At 31.8% G+C, this 19,596-nt stretch overlaps 1 protein-coding gene across 3 annotated transcripts in view; it reads right to left on the bottom strand.

Moving 5' to 3' along the window:
• Positions 1-902: 902 nt before the first annotated feature.
• The window catches only part of LOC145242541 (monocarboxylate transporter 14-like), a 97,474-nt gene continuing 78,780 nt past the window's right edge, over positions 903-19,596 (bottom strand). For 2 of the 3 annotated variants that reach the window (XM_080105628.1, XM_080105625.1), the window contains 2 exons: positions 18,393-18,424; positions 903-5,399 (listed from right to left, as the gene is read on the bottom strand). In XM_080105628.1, coding sequence (XP_079961754.1) covers positions 5,292-5,399; positions 18,393-18,424 — 140 coding nt within the window. In that variant the 3' untranslated portion in view covers positions 903-5,291. The remainder of the gene's footprint in view (positions 5,400-18,392; positions 18,425-19,596) is intronic. The other variant, XM_080105627.1, reaches the window with a different exon arrangement.

Raw genomic sequence — 19,596 nt, 5'->3', positions numbered from 1 at the left:
ATATATATTTTTTTTTTCTTCATAAGTTTTGGTTTTGATTCAAGCTGATGCACTGAAGTCATATGGATATTTTTATTTTTGAAATCACAACTTTATAATATATCAGAATCGATAGAAAATTGACTCTATGATAATATATACGAAATTTGCATAAATTATCATATTCAAGCATATTTTATGACCGGGCTATGCTGGGCATCCCTGTTAGCTTAGATAAATATTTTTGCAGTTTTAACAAAAGAGCTGCAATAATATCAGAGCATCTCCACTTACACTGAACATCCACAGAATGTCAACATCAATATATTACATATGAAAGAGTCCATTGTGGAATTTCCACGGATCCCGCTAGTTAGTTGAATGATTTCAACATGAAAACAAATTTCTTCTTTTCAAATGGTCAGCTGAAAGTTAATGCAAGTAGCCTCCAAATTCCTGAATTAAAACAAAAAAGATTAAGCAATTTCAACGATATTAAAAAAATTCTTGTCAAAAGCCTGTACATGTCCTGATAGCATTTGGCATTATAGGAACATTTCTTTTTTCTCTCAAATTATTTAACTAATGATTAGCAAAATGCAATTTATATCTTTCATATTGTGCCAAGAAAAACATTTTATTTCAAGAAAATAGTTGTCCAAATTTTTTCGTAAAAATGAAAATCTTTTTATTATTACATCTGTTGAAATTCGTTGTAAGTTTTGAAAAAGTTCATATTTGTAATAAAGTTTATAATTTACCCATATTTCTCGCTGGAAATCAATTTAAATGATTTACCGAATTTGTCATGGACATATAAAAATGATTTCTAGAGCATTTTCAATGTATTTTATTGTCAAACCTTTTCAAATATATTTTTATTGTACAAAGCTTTTCAAATAGATTGTACAAAGCTTTTCAAATAGATTTCAAATGGATTTTTATTGTACTTATTATCAAATCTTTTCAAATAGATTTTTATTATCAAATCTTTTCAAATAGATTTTTATTGTCAAATCTTTTCAAACAGATTTTTATTGTACAAACCTTTTACAATAGATTTTTATTGTACAAACCTTTTCAAATAGATTTTTATTGTACAAACCTTTTCAAATAGATTTTTATTGTCAAATCTTTTCAAATAGATTTTTATTGTACAAACCTTTTCAAACAGATTTTTATTGTACAAACCTTTTCAAACAGATTTTTATTGTACAAACCTTTTCAAACAGATTTTTATTGTACAAACCTTTTCAAGCAGATTTTTATTGTACAAACCTTTTCAAACAGATTCTTATTGTCAAATCTTTTCAAACAGATTTTTATTGTCAAATCTTTTCAAATAGATTTTTATTGTCAAACCTTTGTAAATAGATTTTGTCAAACTTTTTCCAATGCATCATTTTATCCCTACAGGAAAATCGTTTGCAATACACTTCCATAACAACGCTATTTCCAACATATTTTTATGATAAAATAATTTCCAATATATTTTACTAATAAACGATTTCTGAAAAAAAGAGGAAAGATTGTGGCAGACATTTTGTTTTTGCTTCATTTCAGATTTAAAAAAAAATGATGAAATATCACATTCATTTTGATTGTTGTTTTGCTTCTGTTACAGAAAGAAATACAAGGCATAGGTACAAACATTTAGAACCACTCTTTCATAGGAAATGAACCTTTAAGAGTTAAAAAAAAAATCTAAAAAATCAATGTCTTTTTCGAGTGGAGACGAAAAAGATGGGTGTTTATTAAAATTAAACTTATTTTCCAAAAAATATAAAGAAAAATATTTAAAACTTTATGATGGATGTATCTGTCACAGAATGAAGATGTTATATTCCAAAAAGCATGTAAATTTATAAAGTATTTATTTTTAACTAAGAAAATCAAATTTTATGATGAAGCAAGACATTATGTTTTGATCCATCATGAATAAGTGTGAGACAACTCAATCTGAAGTATTTTGATTTTGATCAGCCTTGTAATGGCTACAATTTCCTATTAAAATCTCGGAAAATAAAAAAAATAATTTTAGCTTTTTTTAAAATAGGTTTAATTCAAAATAAGCAATTTTTGCATCCAATGGCATTTTTTTGGAGATCAACATGATTAAAAACTGAATAAGTGCTTTTCGATATACCTGAAGAATATTGGAGGTTATATCGACCAATACGTTGTGAAAAATGAAACCCAAGATGAGTACAGTAGTCCGAAGGATCCAAATGATATGAATCGTTAAGTGTTTTTTGTTTGAATACGTTTGCATTTTTTACATCACTGCTCCGAAGATACTCTGCAAGACATGCACCACAATTTGAAATGGTTTAGTCCCTTTAGAAATATGCAATTAAAAGCAGTTGATGCATATTGTTTGGATTATTCAGACTACTGTTATCATGTTGTGTGGTATTTACACAATGTTTCCGTCGATGTAACCTCTGATTTTCTTCAGGCATATCTTGTTCAACTCAAGAATCTATCTGTCGAACTCGTAAATCTTTCTGTCGAACTCTGAAATCTGTATGGAATTACTTAAGACTTCTACCCAGTCATGGCTGACAGAATGAGAGCATGCTACCCCGCAGATCAAATAAATCAAATTTCATGCCAATTCCGGAGTTTAAAAGATATACCGGAAAAAGGGTCGGTGATTACATTGACCGAAACGTTGCAAAAAATGAAAACTCAAAATGAGAACAATAGTCCGACGAATCCAAATGATACGATCGGTTAAGTGTTTTTCGTATGGATACGTTTGTGCTTTTTTAGGTCACTGTTCTGTGAATACTGTGCTGGACATGCATCACACTTGAAAGGTTTTTGTCCCGTGTGGTTCATATGGTGTCGTTTTAGTAAACTGTACGTGGAGAAAGCTGCGTCGCAAATGTCACATGGGAAAGGTTTTTCTCCAGTATGTGTCCGATGATGTTGCTTTAACGTCGAGTTGCGCGAAAATGCAGCTGCACAATAATCGCACTTATATGGTTTCTCACCCGTGTGTATCATCCGATGTTTCTTCAAGTCGCAGTTCTGTGTGAAAGCGGCCGAGCATAGGTCGCACTTGAACGGCTTCAGGCCCGTGTGGTTCATCCGGTGTCGTTTGAGAAGGCTGCGCGTGGAGAACTCGGACGAACACTCGTCGCATTTGAACGGCTTCTGGCCCGTGTGTGTGAGGCCGTGTTGCTTGAGGGAGCTGTTCCGCGAGAAGGCTGCCCCACACGTAAAGCATGAGAATGGCTTTTCCCCGGTGTGGATCATATTGTGCTTCTTGAGGTCACTACTCTGCGAAAATGCTGCCGTGCACATCTGGCATCGGAACGGTCGCTCGCCTCCATGGATCATCTTGTGGCGCTTCAGCAGACTCGAAGTGGAGAAAGATGCGCCACAGATCTGGCAACCATGAAGCTTGACAAAAATGTCCGTCATCTTTGGTGAAACTTGATCCATGCAACTTATACTCTATTATAAAAGTGAGAATGTGTGTATGTGTCTGGGGACAATTCTCAATCTATATACTCCACAAATTTTTGATCTACAGACTTGAAATTTGGTATATAAGGTATGTTTGTATTTCCAGCTAAAAGTCAAAAGCTACAAAACAAATACCCACAAAGTTTGTATAGTCTTGGTCAACATTGCTCAGGATGAATAATATCTAAAGTTCAGAAAAAAAAATTATTTTTCCAAGTGTTAACTGAGCTAACTTTTGTCGGGGAGGGGGGAGGTGACAGTTGGGTGGAGGTGGCAGTTTCTCAGTGTTATTATGTCCAATTTTAAAATAAAATGCTGACTAATTCCATGAGGAATCTATTATATAAAGGAGAACTGTATGTGCGTGTATGTTCAGCTAGAGAGGAATGGGCTGGGCTAGACTGAGCTGAGAAAAGAGAGTGGTTTGGGAGATAAAGGAGAAAATGGGGAGTGGGGAGAGAGAAAGATAAAGAGAAAATGTGAAGAGATAATGTTTTAAATTAAATTTCTTTCATGTAAACATGAATTTTAATTCCATAAAAAGAAATGCATACCTTGTTAACCAGGTTAAATAATAATTGTAGATTTTTTTTTTTGATCTTCGGTTAATAAAACAATAAAAAATGAATATTGAAACAGTCTTGATGAATTCCAAGAAATTACCTTAGTACTGTTAGTTTAACGGGAAGCATGGTGGCTGCATTTTCAATGTTTTTGGTGGTGGGGAACTACTTTTTTATGATGGATGAAATAATATTTTTCATGCATTCATTTTATTAAAACTTTACTAAATATCTTTTGAAATGCTTTTAGAAAACTGATATTTATTTTCTAAGAGACATTTTTAAACATGTTAAAAAAAAAATTGTAAAAATTTTGCTTGTTTTGTAATTGTTGTCTGTAAAAGAATTTGAAACAAAAAATCATTTCCATAGGTAATGATATTTCTTTTTTTCGGATCAACTTTAGTTTTTATCTTTCAAATGAAAGAGAATTTTAAGTGATAAAAATAATCTGAAATTATTATAAAGATAAAAAAAAATGAAAATATTTTTTTACTAGTCCAACAATACTGTTATATATATTTTTAAATATGAAATTTTACAAAACATGTATCATTTGCATAGTTCCTAGTGGATCTCCCAACCCAGTCATGTTTGTTTTTGTATTCCTTTTGAGCTAGTATCTAAAAACAGTGATTGTCTGTTTAGCATTGACATTGTTTGTTACCTTATGCATTAACTGATGAAAGCATTCTGAGCTGGTTGAACTTGTGCTATGTATGTGTAAATGAAAAAACAAAAAAAATAACCCAGACAATATAAGATTGACATTTAAATTAGAATACGAACATAAAAGTCACAAAATACACAAGTGAAATAACAAAAATAAATTGATGTCAATTCTTTGGCTCAGATTGCATGGAAAGCAGGTGTGAGAAATTGCTTGGTGTTGCCTACACTGGAGTCCGAGCAACTTGCAACATTCTAAAAACCAAAAACCAAATGAAGAAAAAGATTTAAAGATTTTGTAAATTTGTAAAAAAAAAAACAAAAACAAAAGAACCCAAAAGTGTTTTTTTTTTCTCCAATCCCCAAACAGATTGTGTATGTTAAAATCTGTGTTCTCTATTATGCCATTTAGTTAAATACAGGTACCAAAGGTTGACTTTAAGGATCCAATAAAAATATATATATCAGTTTATTTTTGTAATAATGAGTTTGAATGATTCATTCATACTTTGCTATGAATAGTCAGTATTCGATGCACACACATATTTTCCTTGGTAAAAAAAAATTTATTAGCAATATCAATGTCTGTTTTAAAATTGTATTTTACATCCAGCAGTTTAGAAAAGAAATCTTTTTATCACAGAAGTTAGGTTTTGTTTTGTTCATCAAATCGCATTTCATCAATTTAGATGGCCATCCTGCATCTGCAAACTGAAAAATAAAATAAAAGTAATCATTAATCATAATAGTACACTTTGTATTTATTTTTTTTAATATGTATATTTGGTTCTTGTTCAGAACTCACCCTATATTAAAGAACAAATCTTTTTTTTTTTAAATTTATTTCTTCGTGGACTGTTATCTTCATCTTCATAGTTGTTGTTTCACAATGTTTCAGGCCAACTCATCCTCTGACCTTCGTAAGGTAGTTAACCGCAACGGGATAGGAATGCTGAGTCTTAACTGCATCTGCAGTAATTACTGCCTTCCATAGTTGTTGTCGCCTCACTATATTTTGCCCAACTAATTCTATGGCCTGCTTTTGGGTAGGATTGAAACCACTATCTTCAGACAATGCTCACCCAGAACCGTAGAGGCTCAACGCCTCCATTCACTACACCATGGGCCCCGAAGGGTGATCAAGGTTGAATTTTTTAGTCTTATAAATCCAAGTTTTTCGTTCTTACCTGGCTTTCAATCACCGGGTTTGTACTGAATGGTATACTATTTTGTACTGAATGGTATATTATTTTGTACTGAATGGTATATTATTTTGTACTGAATGGTATATTATTTTGTACTGAATGGTATATTATTTTATTATTGGATTCCTTTGAGATTAGTAATTTGAATTTCAGAGGAATAGTTGGTGGAACAACAACTATAAAGATTAAACTGCTTGGGGTATTGTGACATAAGTTGGCTGATATAAGAGATAGGTGTATTTAACACATTTTAATGGTGTCCACATGTATGGTTATTAGCTTCAGCTTTTCACATATTAGAAGCCCTATGACTGGAGGTCCTGGTACAATATAAAATGCTATATCTGTCTATTCTGAGTTTTTATACTTACATGGAAAGCTGATAGTTCTAAGACATTGAATTCGGTCACCTCCATATAAGGCGAGTTTCATATGTGGGCAGGATCATAAAATGGAGAAAGCTTTTAATGATGTTCCATACATGAGTTGGAAAGTTATCAGTGGAAGTATGTTCATGGATGGATGAGAATTGATTTTCATGTGGAGAGTGTGTTTTGCATTTCAGGTGAGGTGGTTTGATATTCAGGATCATGTAGGCTTCGTCTCTGAGTTTGCTGGTTATACTATCCATGCATTTAGCACTGATAGTTAGAGAATGGAACTGCTGTAGGCAATCATCTTCGTCACTTCCAGTATTGAATGTGGTTGATATTTTTCTTTTGTCTTCTGCATTCAGTTTTCCTTGGGATTGGCATCTGTGGTTGCAAAACTTACTCCTGTATTTACTTTTCTTTCTGTGTTCCTGTGGTTTAATCAGTCAAGCCTCAATTGTTAGATTTGACACACTGCTGCCAAAATTTCTTAGTCCAAAAACTCAACTCTCTCTCAACTTCAAAAGCACTTCTGCTGATTGGACTTACTTCTTCAAAATCCAACTCCAAACTGAACACCCTCTCTGAAAAATCAGGCCTCTCCAACCAGGAGCATCTCATTTGCATATCACGTGGTAACATTGCAGACATATAAAGAGATAAGGCGGACATTTTTATTTCTTTTTTCTTCATTCATTTTTGGTCCACCTAGATTTGTACAAGTTGCACAAGGCAGGTTTGTAACAACTTTTTAAACATTTCAGACCCCCCCCCCCATCTTTAAGGATCATTTTACATTGCATAATCCTGTGCCCAATCTGGCTCGGTACGGGGTCTCTTTGGTCTGTGCATTTCCACTGGTTCATCTCCACTACCCCTTTGCCCATCATTTACATCATCGTCTTCATGGACCACAAGTTGTTAGGAGATTGCACCACAGTAATCACTCCTCTTCCCCATTGTGTTTTTGGGGGTTTCAACCAAACCTCTTCTTCTATTTGGATTCTGGAGGATCCTTGCTCATCATTTTCTGGGAATGTATCCCTTGGACGCCTCTATTCATAACTAAAAATTGATCTATGTAGCATGGTGTCCTCTTTCTGTCCAACCTTGGGAGCCATGTTGTATTAGAATGTGGCCTCTTCAGGTGATATCCTTCCTCTCTCAGCTATTGCTTTCACCATCCGATGATGTCGCTCTACTATTTTATTTCCTCCAGGTCTATAGGCTGCCCTGTAATAGCTTCTTATCTTCCATTTTTTTTAGCATCGTCTGGAGAACTTCTGAGCGAAAAACAGTGCCATTGTCCATTATCACCTCAACTTTTCGTTCAAACATCACCTTTTCCAATTCCTCTGCAACTGAATATGCTGATTCTGCATGTAACTCCCTCCATATTGCCAGTCTTTCAGGACTACAATCAATCATTGACAAGTATGCTCCTCCACGATAGTGCATTATGTCTATCGCTAATCTTGTCCAATTCTTTGTAGCCCCAATCTCTTCAGGATCGTGTAATTTTGGTGCAGAATCAATCGATTGACATCATAGCCAATTCCTAACTACTTTTTGAACTTCTCCCTGTTTTATACATGGATCAACTTTCCGCACCAAATATAACATTCTCTCCGCTCCCATGTGGTGCATGCCATGCAACTCTTCTAGTTCACCAATTACCAAACAGCACATCAGAACTTCTTTCTCAACTAACCACTGTTTTTTTTATCCGTGTTAATGCATCTGCTTTGTTTCTCTCTGAAGGCACAAACACTGTCTTTATCCGTATTTCAAATGCAGATATTAACTCTCCAAGCATTCCTAATCTCCGTTTTACAATCATTTCTCTAGTACCTTTTGTTCGTATTCTTCCACTCTCTTCCACTGTAGCGTTTACCCAACTTAGTACCGTGGCTGAATCAGTTATTTCGATTTCTCTCAGGCCCCATTTTATAGCTAAATTGATTCCTTTCAAAACGGTGCTATAACATTCCTAGCCTTTTAAAATAGTTAACCATTTTTTTTTTCTCTGGAAGATGAATTCTGTGTGTTCTATTTTTTTTTGGAGGAGATAGGATGCTAATTTTTTAGGCAATTATGTGTAGTTTTATAACGGTGCCAGTTGGACTTAAGATTAATAGTAAAAAATATTTAGTTAATTGCCCAAAATGTTACACTGATTCGGAAATGGACGACCATTTTATGTTAAATTTATATGCGAAACTTAGGGTCTGCCAAACGATTGTGAAAAATAGACCGCATGTTTCCATGACGTCAGATTTGTGTTAACTATACGAACTATGGAAAAGCAGAAGCGACTTAATGATTTTTTAAAACTTTTTTTTTATCTTCTTCAAACTGCAATTAATCTTGGTTATAATTTTGTTAGGTTTTAAGATTTACACAGTTTAACGATTAATAATATTATAAACATTTGTATATTAAATATGAAATACGGTTTTACTGAATGTTCATTTGGTTACCTACGGGGTTCCATATTTTGTTCAGTAAAAAGAGACAAACAAAATATGAGGGAGGGGGGGGCTACAAAATGCTTAATATTTGTGCAATAATATTTTCAAATTAGTTTTAATCTGGCGATAAAATAGCTGACAAGAGTCATGTTTATATTAAAACTTAATATTTAAAAAAATTTTAAACACAATTAATTAAAAATCTATGTTGTAACGGAACATTTTGAAATAATGGAATTTTAATCGTTTTAATCTTTTAAAAATTAATTAATGTTTACAAAGTTTCTTTTTCTTGGCAATTCAACTGATTATAGTATATATTTATTCGAAAAAACGCTATTGAAAAAAAAAACATAATAATATTAAGTTTATATCAATTTTTTAATTGTAACTTCAAGGTAAATTTTTGTTCAATATGTGTATTTAAATTTAAAAATAAATATTTTTTACTTATTTGAACTCTTATGTTTCATAATAAATAGAAATTTTGATAGATTTAAATATATTTTGTTCGAATTTCGAAAAAATAAATATGGGGGGGGGGGAACACGAACTAAAAAAATATTTCCCTTCGTATATTTTACGAAAACTGCATTTTATATGTAATTTCATTCTAAAATGGATAAGCATAAAAAATTTCACGAAAATCTGACGATTAGTTAATTTTTGCTAGATTTATTAAATACGGGTATGTTTTCACGTTCGGAATGTCTACTACATGGGAACGTTATTTTAAAGCGCCAATTATGTAAACACGATTTTCGTCTCGCAGTTTCATTATTTTCGTTCGACGAAAGAAATCTTTAAAAATTATTACTGGTTCATTTTGCCCTTCTTTTAAATGGTACGAAAGTTATACTGATAATATTAATTTATAATAAAGTTACCTCGTTTTACATATAGGGTGGGGGTAATTCTGTGATGAATTTTGGCAGCCCCTCCTAGCGAAACTGATCCTCCCACTGTAAAATAATTGTTTTTGTTTTTCTTTTCGATATGTTGTTCAGGGTTTTCTAAAGGAATAACTTATAAAAGGTAGAAGCTAAATTTTGTGTGAATGTGCGAAGGCAGGCTGTTAATCTATAAATATTTAAACATAAAAAAACCCTTAACAAAACATAAAATAATTTAAATATATTGTGTATTATAGCAGCTTTATTTTATTATACACTCCCTCCTTTTAAACTTATTTCTTTTTTATTTATCAAATTTTTATTATTTTGAAAGTTAAATTTATTTATTATGGTATCGTTTGATCAATAACTGTCAATTTAACCAAAGTTTTATAAAACTATAAATAAATTTAGAAAAACTGATTTTTCTAAGGGATGTAACTCTACATTTACTATTTTTTTTTTCATACGATAATTTGGACGTTAATTATAAGAAAAGAAAGATGCGACTGTTTTTTCAACTACTTTATTTAATGTAAATAAAAATGTAAATACCATAGATAATTTATTTTATTTATTTATTTTTTTTCTCATTTACTCGAATGTTTTGTTTAAGAAAAATTACGATACTGGAAATTATGACGGTAAATTTTACTGTTAAATTGCTAGGTACGCCGGGTGACGGGCGAAGAAAAAACTAATTCAAAATAATGTTTACACCCCCCCCTCTAGGAGTTCAAATATTCGTTTTAGTTTTTTTTCATATTTAATTTTCGATTTCAATACATATTCACTTGACAATAAATAAATAAATAATTCAATGTGTACTTATCACAGTTACGTATAGGCGAGAAATATAACTAGACAAACGAAATCTTGTCTGACAAATGTTTGAAAACGTTATTTGAAAACACAACAGCAAATATAATTTAAAATGAAATCACGGAATTTCTTTTCTTTTTTCTTTTTTTTTAAAGTAAGAATAGAATACAGAAAGATTCGCACTTTTTAATTTTTATTAAAAAAAAATCATTTTTCATTGTTATTTTAAAATAAAACAATAAAAATATATCAAATAAAAATAAACAAACAAGATACATTTTAAACAGTAAACGGTTCTTTGTTATTGTACCTATTTTTGAAAATTGAAATATTGAATTTCAAGTGAAACCAATGGTTTCTACTTGTCATGTCACAGTAATGAACATATCCAAAAATTATGAAAAACGATAAGATAGAAAATAAATTATTAATGAAAATAGTTTTCGAAGACACTTGGCGAAAATTGAGTTTTGCAAAAATAAATAAATAAATAAATAAATAAAATAAAAAAGGTACTAGTGCACTTATTGATCCGTGCTGAAAATAATGACGTTATTATTTAAAAAGCCATTCTTAACATGGGGAGAGGAGGGCGTTTTTGTAATATTCTATACTTTAACCTTACAATTAAATAATAATAAAAAAAAACCCCATAAAACTTTAATTAAACTTGGAAATATGATTTAAAAAATAGCGCGGCAGTAAGTGCACTTAAAAAAGAAAACCGAAGAGTTCGAATTGTAACAAATGTAAATAGGTAAATATTATCAGGAAAACTGAAAATCTTTGGGCAATTTAGCAAAACTTCATTTTCGCTAATTGTCTTCGAAAAGTGTTTTCATTAATAATTAATTCTCTACTTTATCGTTTTTCGTAATTTTTGGATATTTTCATCACTGCGACATGGCAACTAACTCAGTAGATATCATTGATTTCAGTTGAAATTCAATATTGTGATTTTCTGAATTTCGTTACAATAACGAGGAACCTAATTAACGTTAAGTTAACGTCGTTAACTAACACTAACCACGGCTTTCTGTAATAACTCGGAACCCAAGGATTCAAATAAAATGATTTAAAACGAGCAAATATTAAATAAATAAACAAATAAGTATTAAACATTAAATAACTCCAGATAAAAATATGCGACATAAAATTGTTTATGAGAGAAAGAATAACATTGAAAAATGCAAGTGAATTCATAAAGGAGAGAGAGAGAGAGAGAGAGAGAGAGAGAGAGAGAGAGAAAGAAAAAGAAAGAAATCTGTGCTTTATGCATTTAGATCCATTTTTTTATTGCGTATGTGCTAGTCTATTTACTCATTTAAACACGTACGTTTTTTTTAATTTTTTTTTTTATAAAGGTTTTAACTTTAGAATATTTTTACGGTATGTGTGAGAGAGGTATGGCGTTTTCCGTTTGTTTTCTGGTTCTATTTTTTTTCTTCTTTTAACCTGACATGTCATAAGTTGCCGTGCAAACTATGCCAAATCTCGAAACGGCGAAATACACAAAACATGTAAATTATTAATTAAACTGACAATGTGAAAAATGCAAGTTTACGTACACGGAATCGCGTCTGGCAACGCAGGTGCTCCCGTTGAAGGCGTTTTTCTTATGTGATAATATGTGACAAGGGAGATAATCCGAGCAAACTTAGAAAGTTAGGTTATAGAAAAAGCTAGTAGTGGGCTTTGCCGGCTCGCTATTAAAAAAATTTTTTTTTCGCAAAGTTCCCTTCTTGAAATACTTAAACATTGCGATTATGCAGTATAGTTAACAAGAAACAAAAGGGCGAAAAAAAACCCAAAAAACAAACAAACAAACAAACAAACAAACAAACAAACTGACAGAAGTAGACAACAAATAACTGCTACCAAACGCAAGAAAAACATTTCTTTTCTACTCAGTACGGACAAAATGAATGCCGATGCTCAAAATGTATAAACATTTTGACCCCTACCTTTACTTAAAAAATCACTAAAAATCAGGAAATTAACCAATTTTAATGGAATTTTCAGTATTTATCAAATAATGATCGCGGAATATATTGAACCAATTATTTTTATTTAAATCTTAGTGGAAATGTATTATTTTGTTTAAACAAAAAGTACCTTTACTAAAGTTATGGTTTTCAGTAGTAAATAAAATACGCAAGAATTTATTTTTGCTTTTTTTCAATATAAATAAAGCATCGTAATTTGTAACAATAAAAATAAAATAAAATAATTTTTACAGGAACATTACGAAAAAAGCCATTAAATCCGTATTAATGAATTCGATATAACTTGAAGAAAAATTAATTTCTCGAACTACCGATATCACCATTGAATTAAGCATTGTTTAACATTTTCTCACACACACACACACACACACACACACACACACACACACACACACACACACACACACACACACAAACAAAATTATAATTGCAAAACATATTTCTACTATTTTTTTAAATTACAGGTTTCGCATAATTTTTTTTATATGAAAGATTTTAATAATTTCCTTGCTCGCAAGAATGTGAAATTTTTGGCGTAACATATTTTTTATATAATATTATATAAAAAATATGTAACGCCAAAAATTTCACATTCAATGAAAAATAATTAAAAAAAAATTAATTTAAAGACAGGAACATAGAAAAATAATTAAAGTAAAAAATGGAAAAATTTATACAAACGTTCAGAATAGGAATGTATGGATGCACGTTTGGGAAAAAAGAGAAATATCACACTCCTTCCTCCCTTTTAATTACATGACGTCATTTTCACAGTCTTTCGACTGGCTGAAATTTTGGGCCTCCGTATATTTCGTGTTTAGAAAAACTTTAGTTTGTTGCGTTTTGCAAACAGCAGAATCACTCGGTTTTGTGCTAATTAATTTAAAAAATTTTTTTTATTATTTAATTCAATATCTTAGGACTTTACTTTACTAATTATCTTTGAAATAGACCCAGAAAACTAATATTTATCTTTTAAAGGATTATTACAATGAATTTATTTAACGTCAAAATTTAGCTGAATTTTTCATAACTTTATTTTTTTCACGTGTACAAATATTTTTTTCCTTTAGGAAATTAACTTTAGTCTCTAATCTTTCAAACACAATCAAAAAGTAGTCGGAAACCTACAAAAAAATTATGATACATTGGCTTTCAAAACTAGGTCCCCCTATTTTTGTCCGCCCATTTTTGTCCATATCTATTTTCTACCTATATGTATAATTTTCATGTGTGCTTTACTGATTGTAAGATTTATTATCTATTCATCTGTTATCGTCATTTTTATTTAGCCAAGTAAGTGTGGTTTCTATCATAGCTGCTAATTTTTTGGGGGGACTTGGTTGTGATTTTCAGGCATAAACGATAACTCATTGCACTTGTACCCCCCTCGACTTACATACCTCCGGCAAACCTGTCTAGCAGCAAAATCCCACTCCTTCACTGTAGAGGTTCCTAATAATGATGGAAAACCTTCTACTCTAATATCTTCTTCTCTTGGACTGCTAGACCTCGGAATTCCCTTATTGTTTCCTGCTTCCCTGACTGTACTAACTTGCAAAAGTTTAAATATAATGTGAACACGTATCTTGCTCATCTTCTCACATAACCCCCAGTAGACACGGTCCCAAATTGTAGCCTCTTACGTTCAAGTGGCAATATGCCCTGTTTAGGGGTGAACAAGAGAAAAATAAATAAATAAAAAAATAATGTGAAAACTGAGACTATGCAAGGGACAGTAATACTGAAAACAGTTGAAATATTAAGGAAAACCCTCGAATGCAGAAACTAATCCATATGAATAACAAATGCTCACCGGACATATAGAAAATGCAACAGCAGTGAAACAAGAAGATACAACTGAGAAAACTGAAATCGCAAAATTGTAAATTGACTATCCCCCCCCCAAAAAAAAACCCTAAAAAAAGCTAAAAAAAGAAACATCTGTAGAATCAGCAGTGATTGGCATGATACCAAACAGTTAAAGGGTCAAGGGGAATGGAAAGATTGAGAAGAAAAAGCTCTAACCAGACCTCCACTGGATGGATGCAAAGAGGACTGAGATCTTGAGGAGGTTTATTGCTACCCAAATTCCAGTGATGACCAATGGTTATTGCTAGCGAGAAGTCAATGGTAAGCGACTGTTGCAATAATACAAATTCATTTGCAAAGGTTATTGAAAAAGATGGAGAGTACTGGAAATCTGGGGAGACTTGTCATTCAGACTCCAGAGAACACAATTGGTTGTTGGCAGTGAGCAATCTCTGACGATGACCTATGTGAGAACTACTACTACTACTACTAATAATAATAATAAAGCTTACCCTAATCTCATATTGGCAACCACTCTCGATTTTACGGTTATAGTTCCACTCCCTTCCAATTTTTTACTCTCTTTCAAGTCTGATATTTACATAAGTCTTCGCCACACCAAAGATGACTCAACAAATTTGTTTTAAATGTTAAATGAGATGTTTTTCTTTCTATTCCACAAATATCTCTACTCTATCGTTATTTTCATGGCAAGTGCTCGACTGTATGGTTCCCCCTTGCCATACTTAAAAAAAAAAAAGATACTCAACTAGCTACAACCACTATAAACGATTTCCCCCATTCTCTATCTGTGCCTAAATCTAAACGCAGATTCCATGAATAAAGCTTCTTTCCCAGAACTGCCCGCCTGTGGAGCACTGTTCTGCCGTCCTGTTTCCTGGTTGAATACAACATGGTGGCCTTCAAGTCCAATGTAAACAAGTTCTTGTTCAGCCATCCCCATAAATAATCAAATTCTACCCAATTTACACCATTAACGATTACCACACTACCACTTTACATTCATTAACCCTTATCCCCGAGTGGCCTTTGGGCCTTGATAAATGGTGACTCCCAAGGAAAGAAAAAAAATGTCTTCGCATTTCTGTAAGTCTATAAATATGTAAATATGTTTTGTTTTGTTAACCATGTTTTAATCTTTTTTGTTCATGACATCGTGTTGGTGAAATTAGCACTTGCTTAAATGGCGGCCATTTTATTCTCATTCTTCAATTTTCATAAGCAGGTGTGCCCCTTGTAACATGCTAGAAAAATACACACCACTGATAGTATCCTATATTTCTGTATGTTGTATAGTAGAGTTGTATATGTAAACGTGTATAACTGTATATACAGGGTGACCCACTTAAAATTAGCCCAGAAATGTAGTAGAGAGGAGAAACATTCTTTTATTGTTTAAATTACCTGTAGTGTTATAAAAGATGCTGCAAGTGCTCCCCGTTGACATCTATGCATTTCTGGCCACGTTTAACAACGTTTGCAGATACTGCATGTAGATCTTCTCTGGTGATTCTCTTGATATCGTTTAGTTGATCTAGATTGTGAGAATTATTCGCATAAACCTTTTGTTTTAACGTCCCTCAAAGATAAAAATCACATGATGACAAGTCCGGGGGGGGGGGATGCGATGGCCATATAATATTTTGCTTATTGTTCTCTCTTCCGTAAACATGTCATGAACTCGTGTCAGTGATCTGTGAGACGTGTGGCATGTAGTGCCATCTTGTTGGAAAAAGAATTGCATTTTGCCTTGTGGTGTCAGTTGGTCGTTAAGAGAAAGATTAGATAGATCGGGGTACTTTTAAGTGGCTGCTTAATTTGAAAAAAAAAAATTGATTAAAGAAAGATTAGATATCGGGCTACTTTTAAGTGGGCTGCTTACTCTGAAAAAAAAACAAACCTTGATTAGAGAAAGATTAGAGAGATTGGGCTACTTTTAAGTGGGTCACCCAGTATAAACGCTTGTGTTTACATGTCTATTGAATGTGTATAACATGTCTATATTAATGAGTTCGTCTATGAGCGTCTAGTGTTCTCATGTTTGCACGTGTCAATATATTCACAGATACAGTTTAATGGACGTATAGCATTTACGGACCAAGTAAAGAATAGATACCCTGTAGCAGACGACGTCACCTGGCGGTGCCTGGCGCACATTTCAACTAACACCGGTGATTCGACCTTGACATTGGCACAAGCACATGGCGTCGGTTGTTTGTAAACACGTCAAATAGCAAACATGCTCGAATATTCGCCAGCAATTTTTTAAAAAATATATTTACAAAACTTTTGAAGATTTAAAAGGAAAAGTATATATTTACAAAACTTTTTTTTTAAAGTAAGTAACAAAACGAATGTATTTAAATAAAAGATATTTAAATAAATGGGTGTCTCTTTCTGTTTCGGATTTTTGCGACCAAGATTGATTTTTATGTACCGTGTTTTTTTTGTTTTTTTTTGGGGGGGGGGGTTCTGCGTGCGTTTTTAAGACAATTCAATATTTATTTAATTATTCTTTAAAACATTAACTTCAGCGACAATTAATATATTTTGAAAATAATATTTTTAAATATTACGTTTTGATGAATATTCGCGAGCAAGATTTTTTTTTAAAAATAAAAGATATTTAAATAAATGGGTGTCTTTCTGAGTGCGTTTTTTAAAAAATAAAAATAAAAATTATAAAAGATTTCTATCTTGTGATACTACATTTCATCTTTATAAAAATAAAAGTTATAAAAAGATATGTGAATAAAATAATATATTTTTTAAATTTCGATTGTTTATACTTGTGATTTTATTATGCATAAAAATTGCCTCGGCCTAGAAGGATTTCTCTCACCGACATACATCGCACTTTAAATAAATATTGAATTGTATTAAAAATGTACAAAAAAAAAAATGGCCAAAACCGTATAGAATGAACCTTTTTTTATAAGTTTTATTCAAACAGTCTTTATTTGAACTTAATGGACTATTTTTTTTTTTTTTATTACTGTTTTATTCTTTTTATCAAACAAAAATAGAACTTTTATAATGAAATATATATTATGGACTGTTTTTCAAACATCGAATTTTAAAATTAAAGTTTTATTTAAAAAAAAAAAGACGAGGTGTTTTTTCTTTTCGAGATCTTTTTTTTTTTCGCCATTTATTACTTTGAAATTTTATTCAACAATGAAATGATAAAAAAATTTTTTTCGTTAAATATATTTTAAAAAAATTATTATAAAATATCTATAAATTCTATTTTTTATGCCTGTAAAAGTTTGTTGAAAGTTCAAATAAAGTTTATAATTTAATTGAAAAAAAAAAACACCTGGTCTTTTTTATTTTATTTATTTATTTATGTTTTTAAATAAAGCTAACTTTAATTTTAAAATTTCGATGTTTGAAAAACAGTCCATAATATATATGTCATTATAAAAGTTCTATTTTCGTTTGATAAACAGAATAAAACAGTTATTAAAAAGTTCTATAAATATATTAAAAACGCACTCAGAAAGACACCCATTTATTTAAATATCTTTTATTTAAAAAAAAAATCTTGCTCGCGAATATTCGTCAAAATTTAATATCTAAAAATATGATTTTCAAAATATATTAATTGTCGCTGAAGTTAATGCTTTAAAGAATAAATATTAAATTGTCTTAAAAACGCACACAGCCCCTCCCCCCCAAAAAAAAACACGATACATAAAAATCAATCTTAGTCGCAATAATCCGATACAGAAAGAGACACCCATTTATTTAAATATCTTTTATTTAAATACGTTCGTTTTGTTACTTTAAAAAAAGTTTTGTAAATATATACTTTTTCTTTTAAATCTTCAAAAGTTTTGTAAATATATTAAAAAAAAAAAAATTGCTGGCGAATATTCGAGCATGTTTGCTATTTGACATGTTTACAAACAACCGACACCATGTGCTTGTGCCAATGTCAAGGTCGAATCACCAGTGTTAGTTGAAATGTGCGCCGGGCACCACCAGGCACCGTCGTCTGCTACAGGGTATCTATTCTTTACTTGGTCCGCATTTACAACACAAAGGGACAGATAACAGTTCTCTTGGGGTTTAACATCGTGCCAATTAGAGAAACATACCTGGTCCATCTTTGGTCTGGTTTGATGAAAAGCTGCAAAAAAAAAAAAAATTCATCTAAAGAAAACAACGTCTTTAGTTTGTCTTTTCAGCAACTTTATTCCAGACGTTTCCCCATTGGAAAGCTGCGTGCTGGCCCTACATTCCTTACATTTGATAGACATTGAATCCCTCGCTTCCCGGTGTGCTTCAAGCCATTATGACCAGTCGACTTGACTCTCTGTCTGTCTCCTTATAGCTTTAACAACTAACTGACTAAGACCCTACACATGCAAAAACATCTCCCTATCTAATGATGTCATCAACATGTATCATTCCTGACTCTCGGCTGATGTCTGTCGCATATGCTTGTTTATCTAGCTAATATTCCTACTTGTGCTAGTTATGAAAATTCATTTTCATTTCTAACATAAATATTTTTATCCTAAAAATATCTTTCGCTTTGATACATTCTTTATAACATTCTATTTGTACAAATATCAATAACAATCATAATAATAATCGTTCAGCCCAGACCAATAATATACCATTCAGTACGGACCTGACAATGGAGGATCAGATAATAAATAAATGTGGATTTATAAGATCAAAAATCCAACCCCGCGACACAGTGGATAGAGACGTTGAATCTTTACATTTCCAAGTGAAAATTGTCTGAAGATAGTGGTTTCAATCCTATCCAAAGCTGTCCAAAAACGTGGTGAGATGACAACAACTATGGAAGGCAGTGATTGCTGAGGATGCAGTTAGGAGATTCGAAGTTCCTATCCCGTCATGGTAACTACCTGACGAAGGCCAGAAGAATAGTTGTCCGAAACATCATGAAACAAAAGATGAGGATAATGGTCCGCAATAAATAAATGAATAAATAATACTCATCTCAATAAGCATTCTAATTAATTAAATAAGGTCCTGCACTGTTAACCAAGCTCCAACCCCTGTCCCATCACCGCAAGTTGCATTCCTGTGCTTGTTTTGAAAGTACTTCAATGGAATGTGCTCTGAAGAACTCATAAACCTGATGTCCCCTCGACGTTAATACCTCTCAACTAATCTGACAAGCAGTAATATACCACACCTTATTATAGAAGACTCTTGATATCAGAGAGTCTTCTATTCTGAAAGTTTCTTCCCTTGAACTTTAGACTTTGGAATTCCCTCCCTGTTTTATGCTTCTCCGACCGTACTAATATGCAGAAATTAAAG

Source organism: Euprymna scolopes, chromosome 21 (genome assembly GCF_053919585.1).
Source record: "Euprymna scolopes isolate OS-2025 chromosome 21, ASM5391958v1, whole genome shotgun sequence".
In the NCBI taxonomy this organism is placed as follows: Eukaryota; Metazoa; Mollusca; class Cephalopoda; order Sepiida; family Sepiolidae; genus Euprymna; species Euprymna scolopes.
This window is presented reverse-complemented; position numbering and strand designations above follow the sequence as displayed.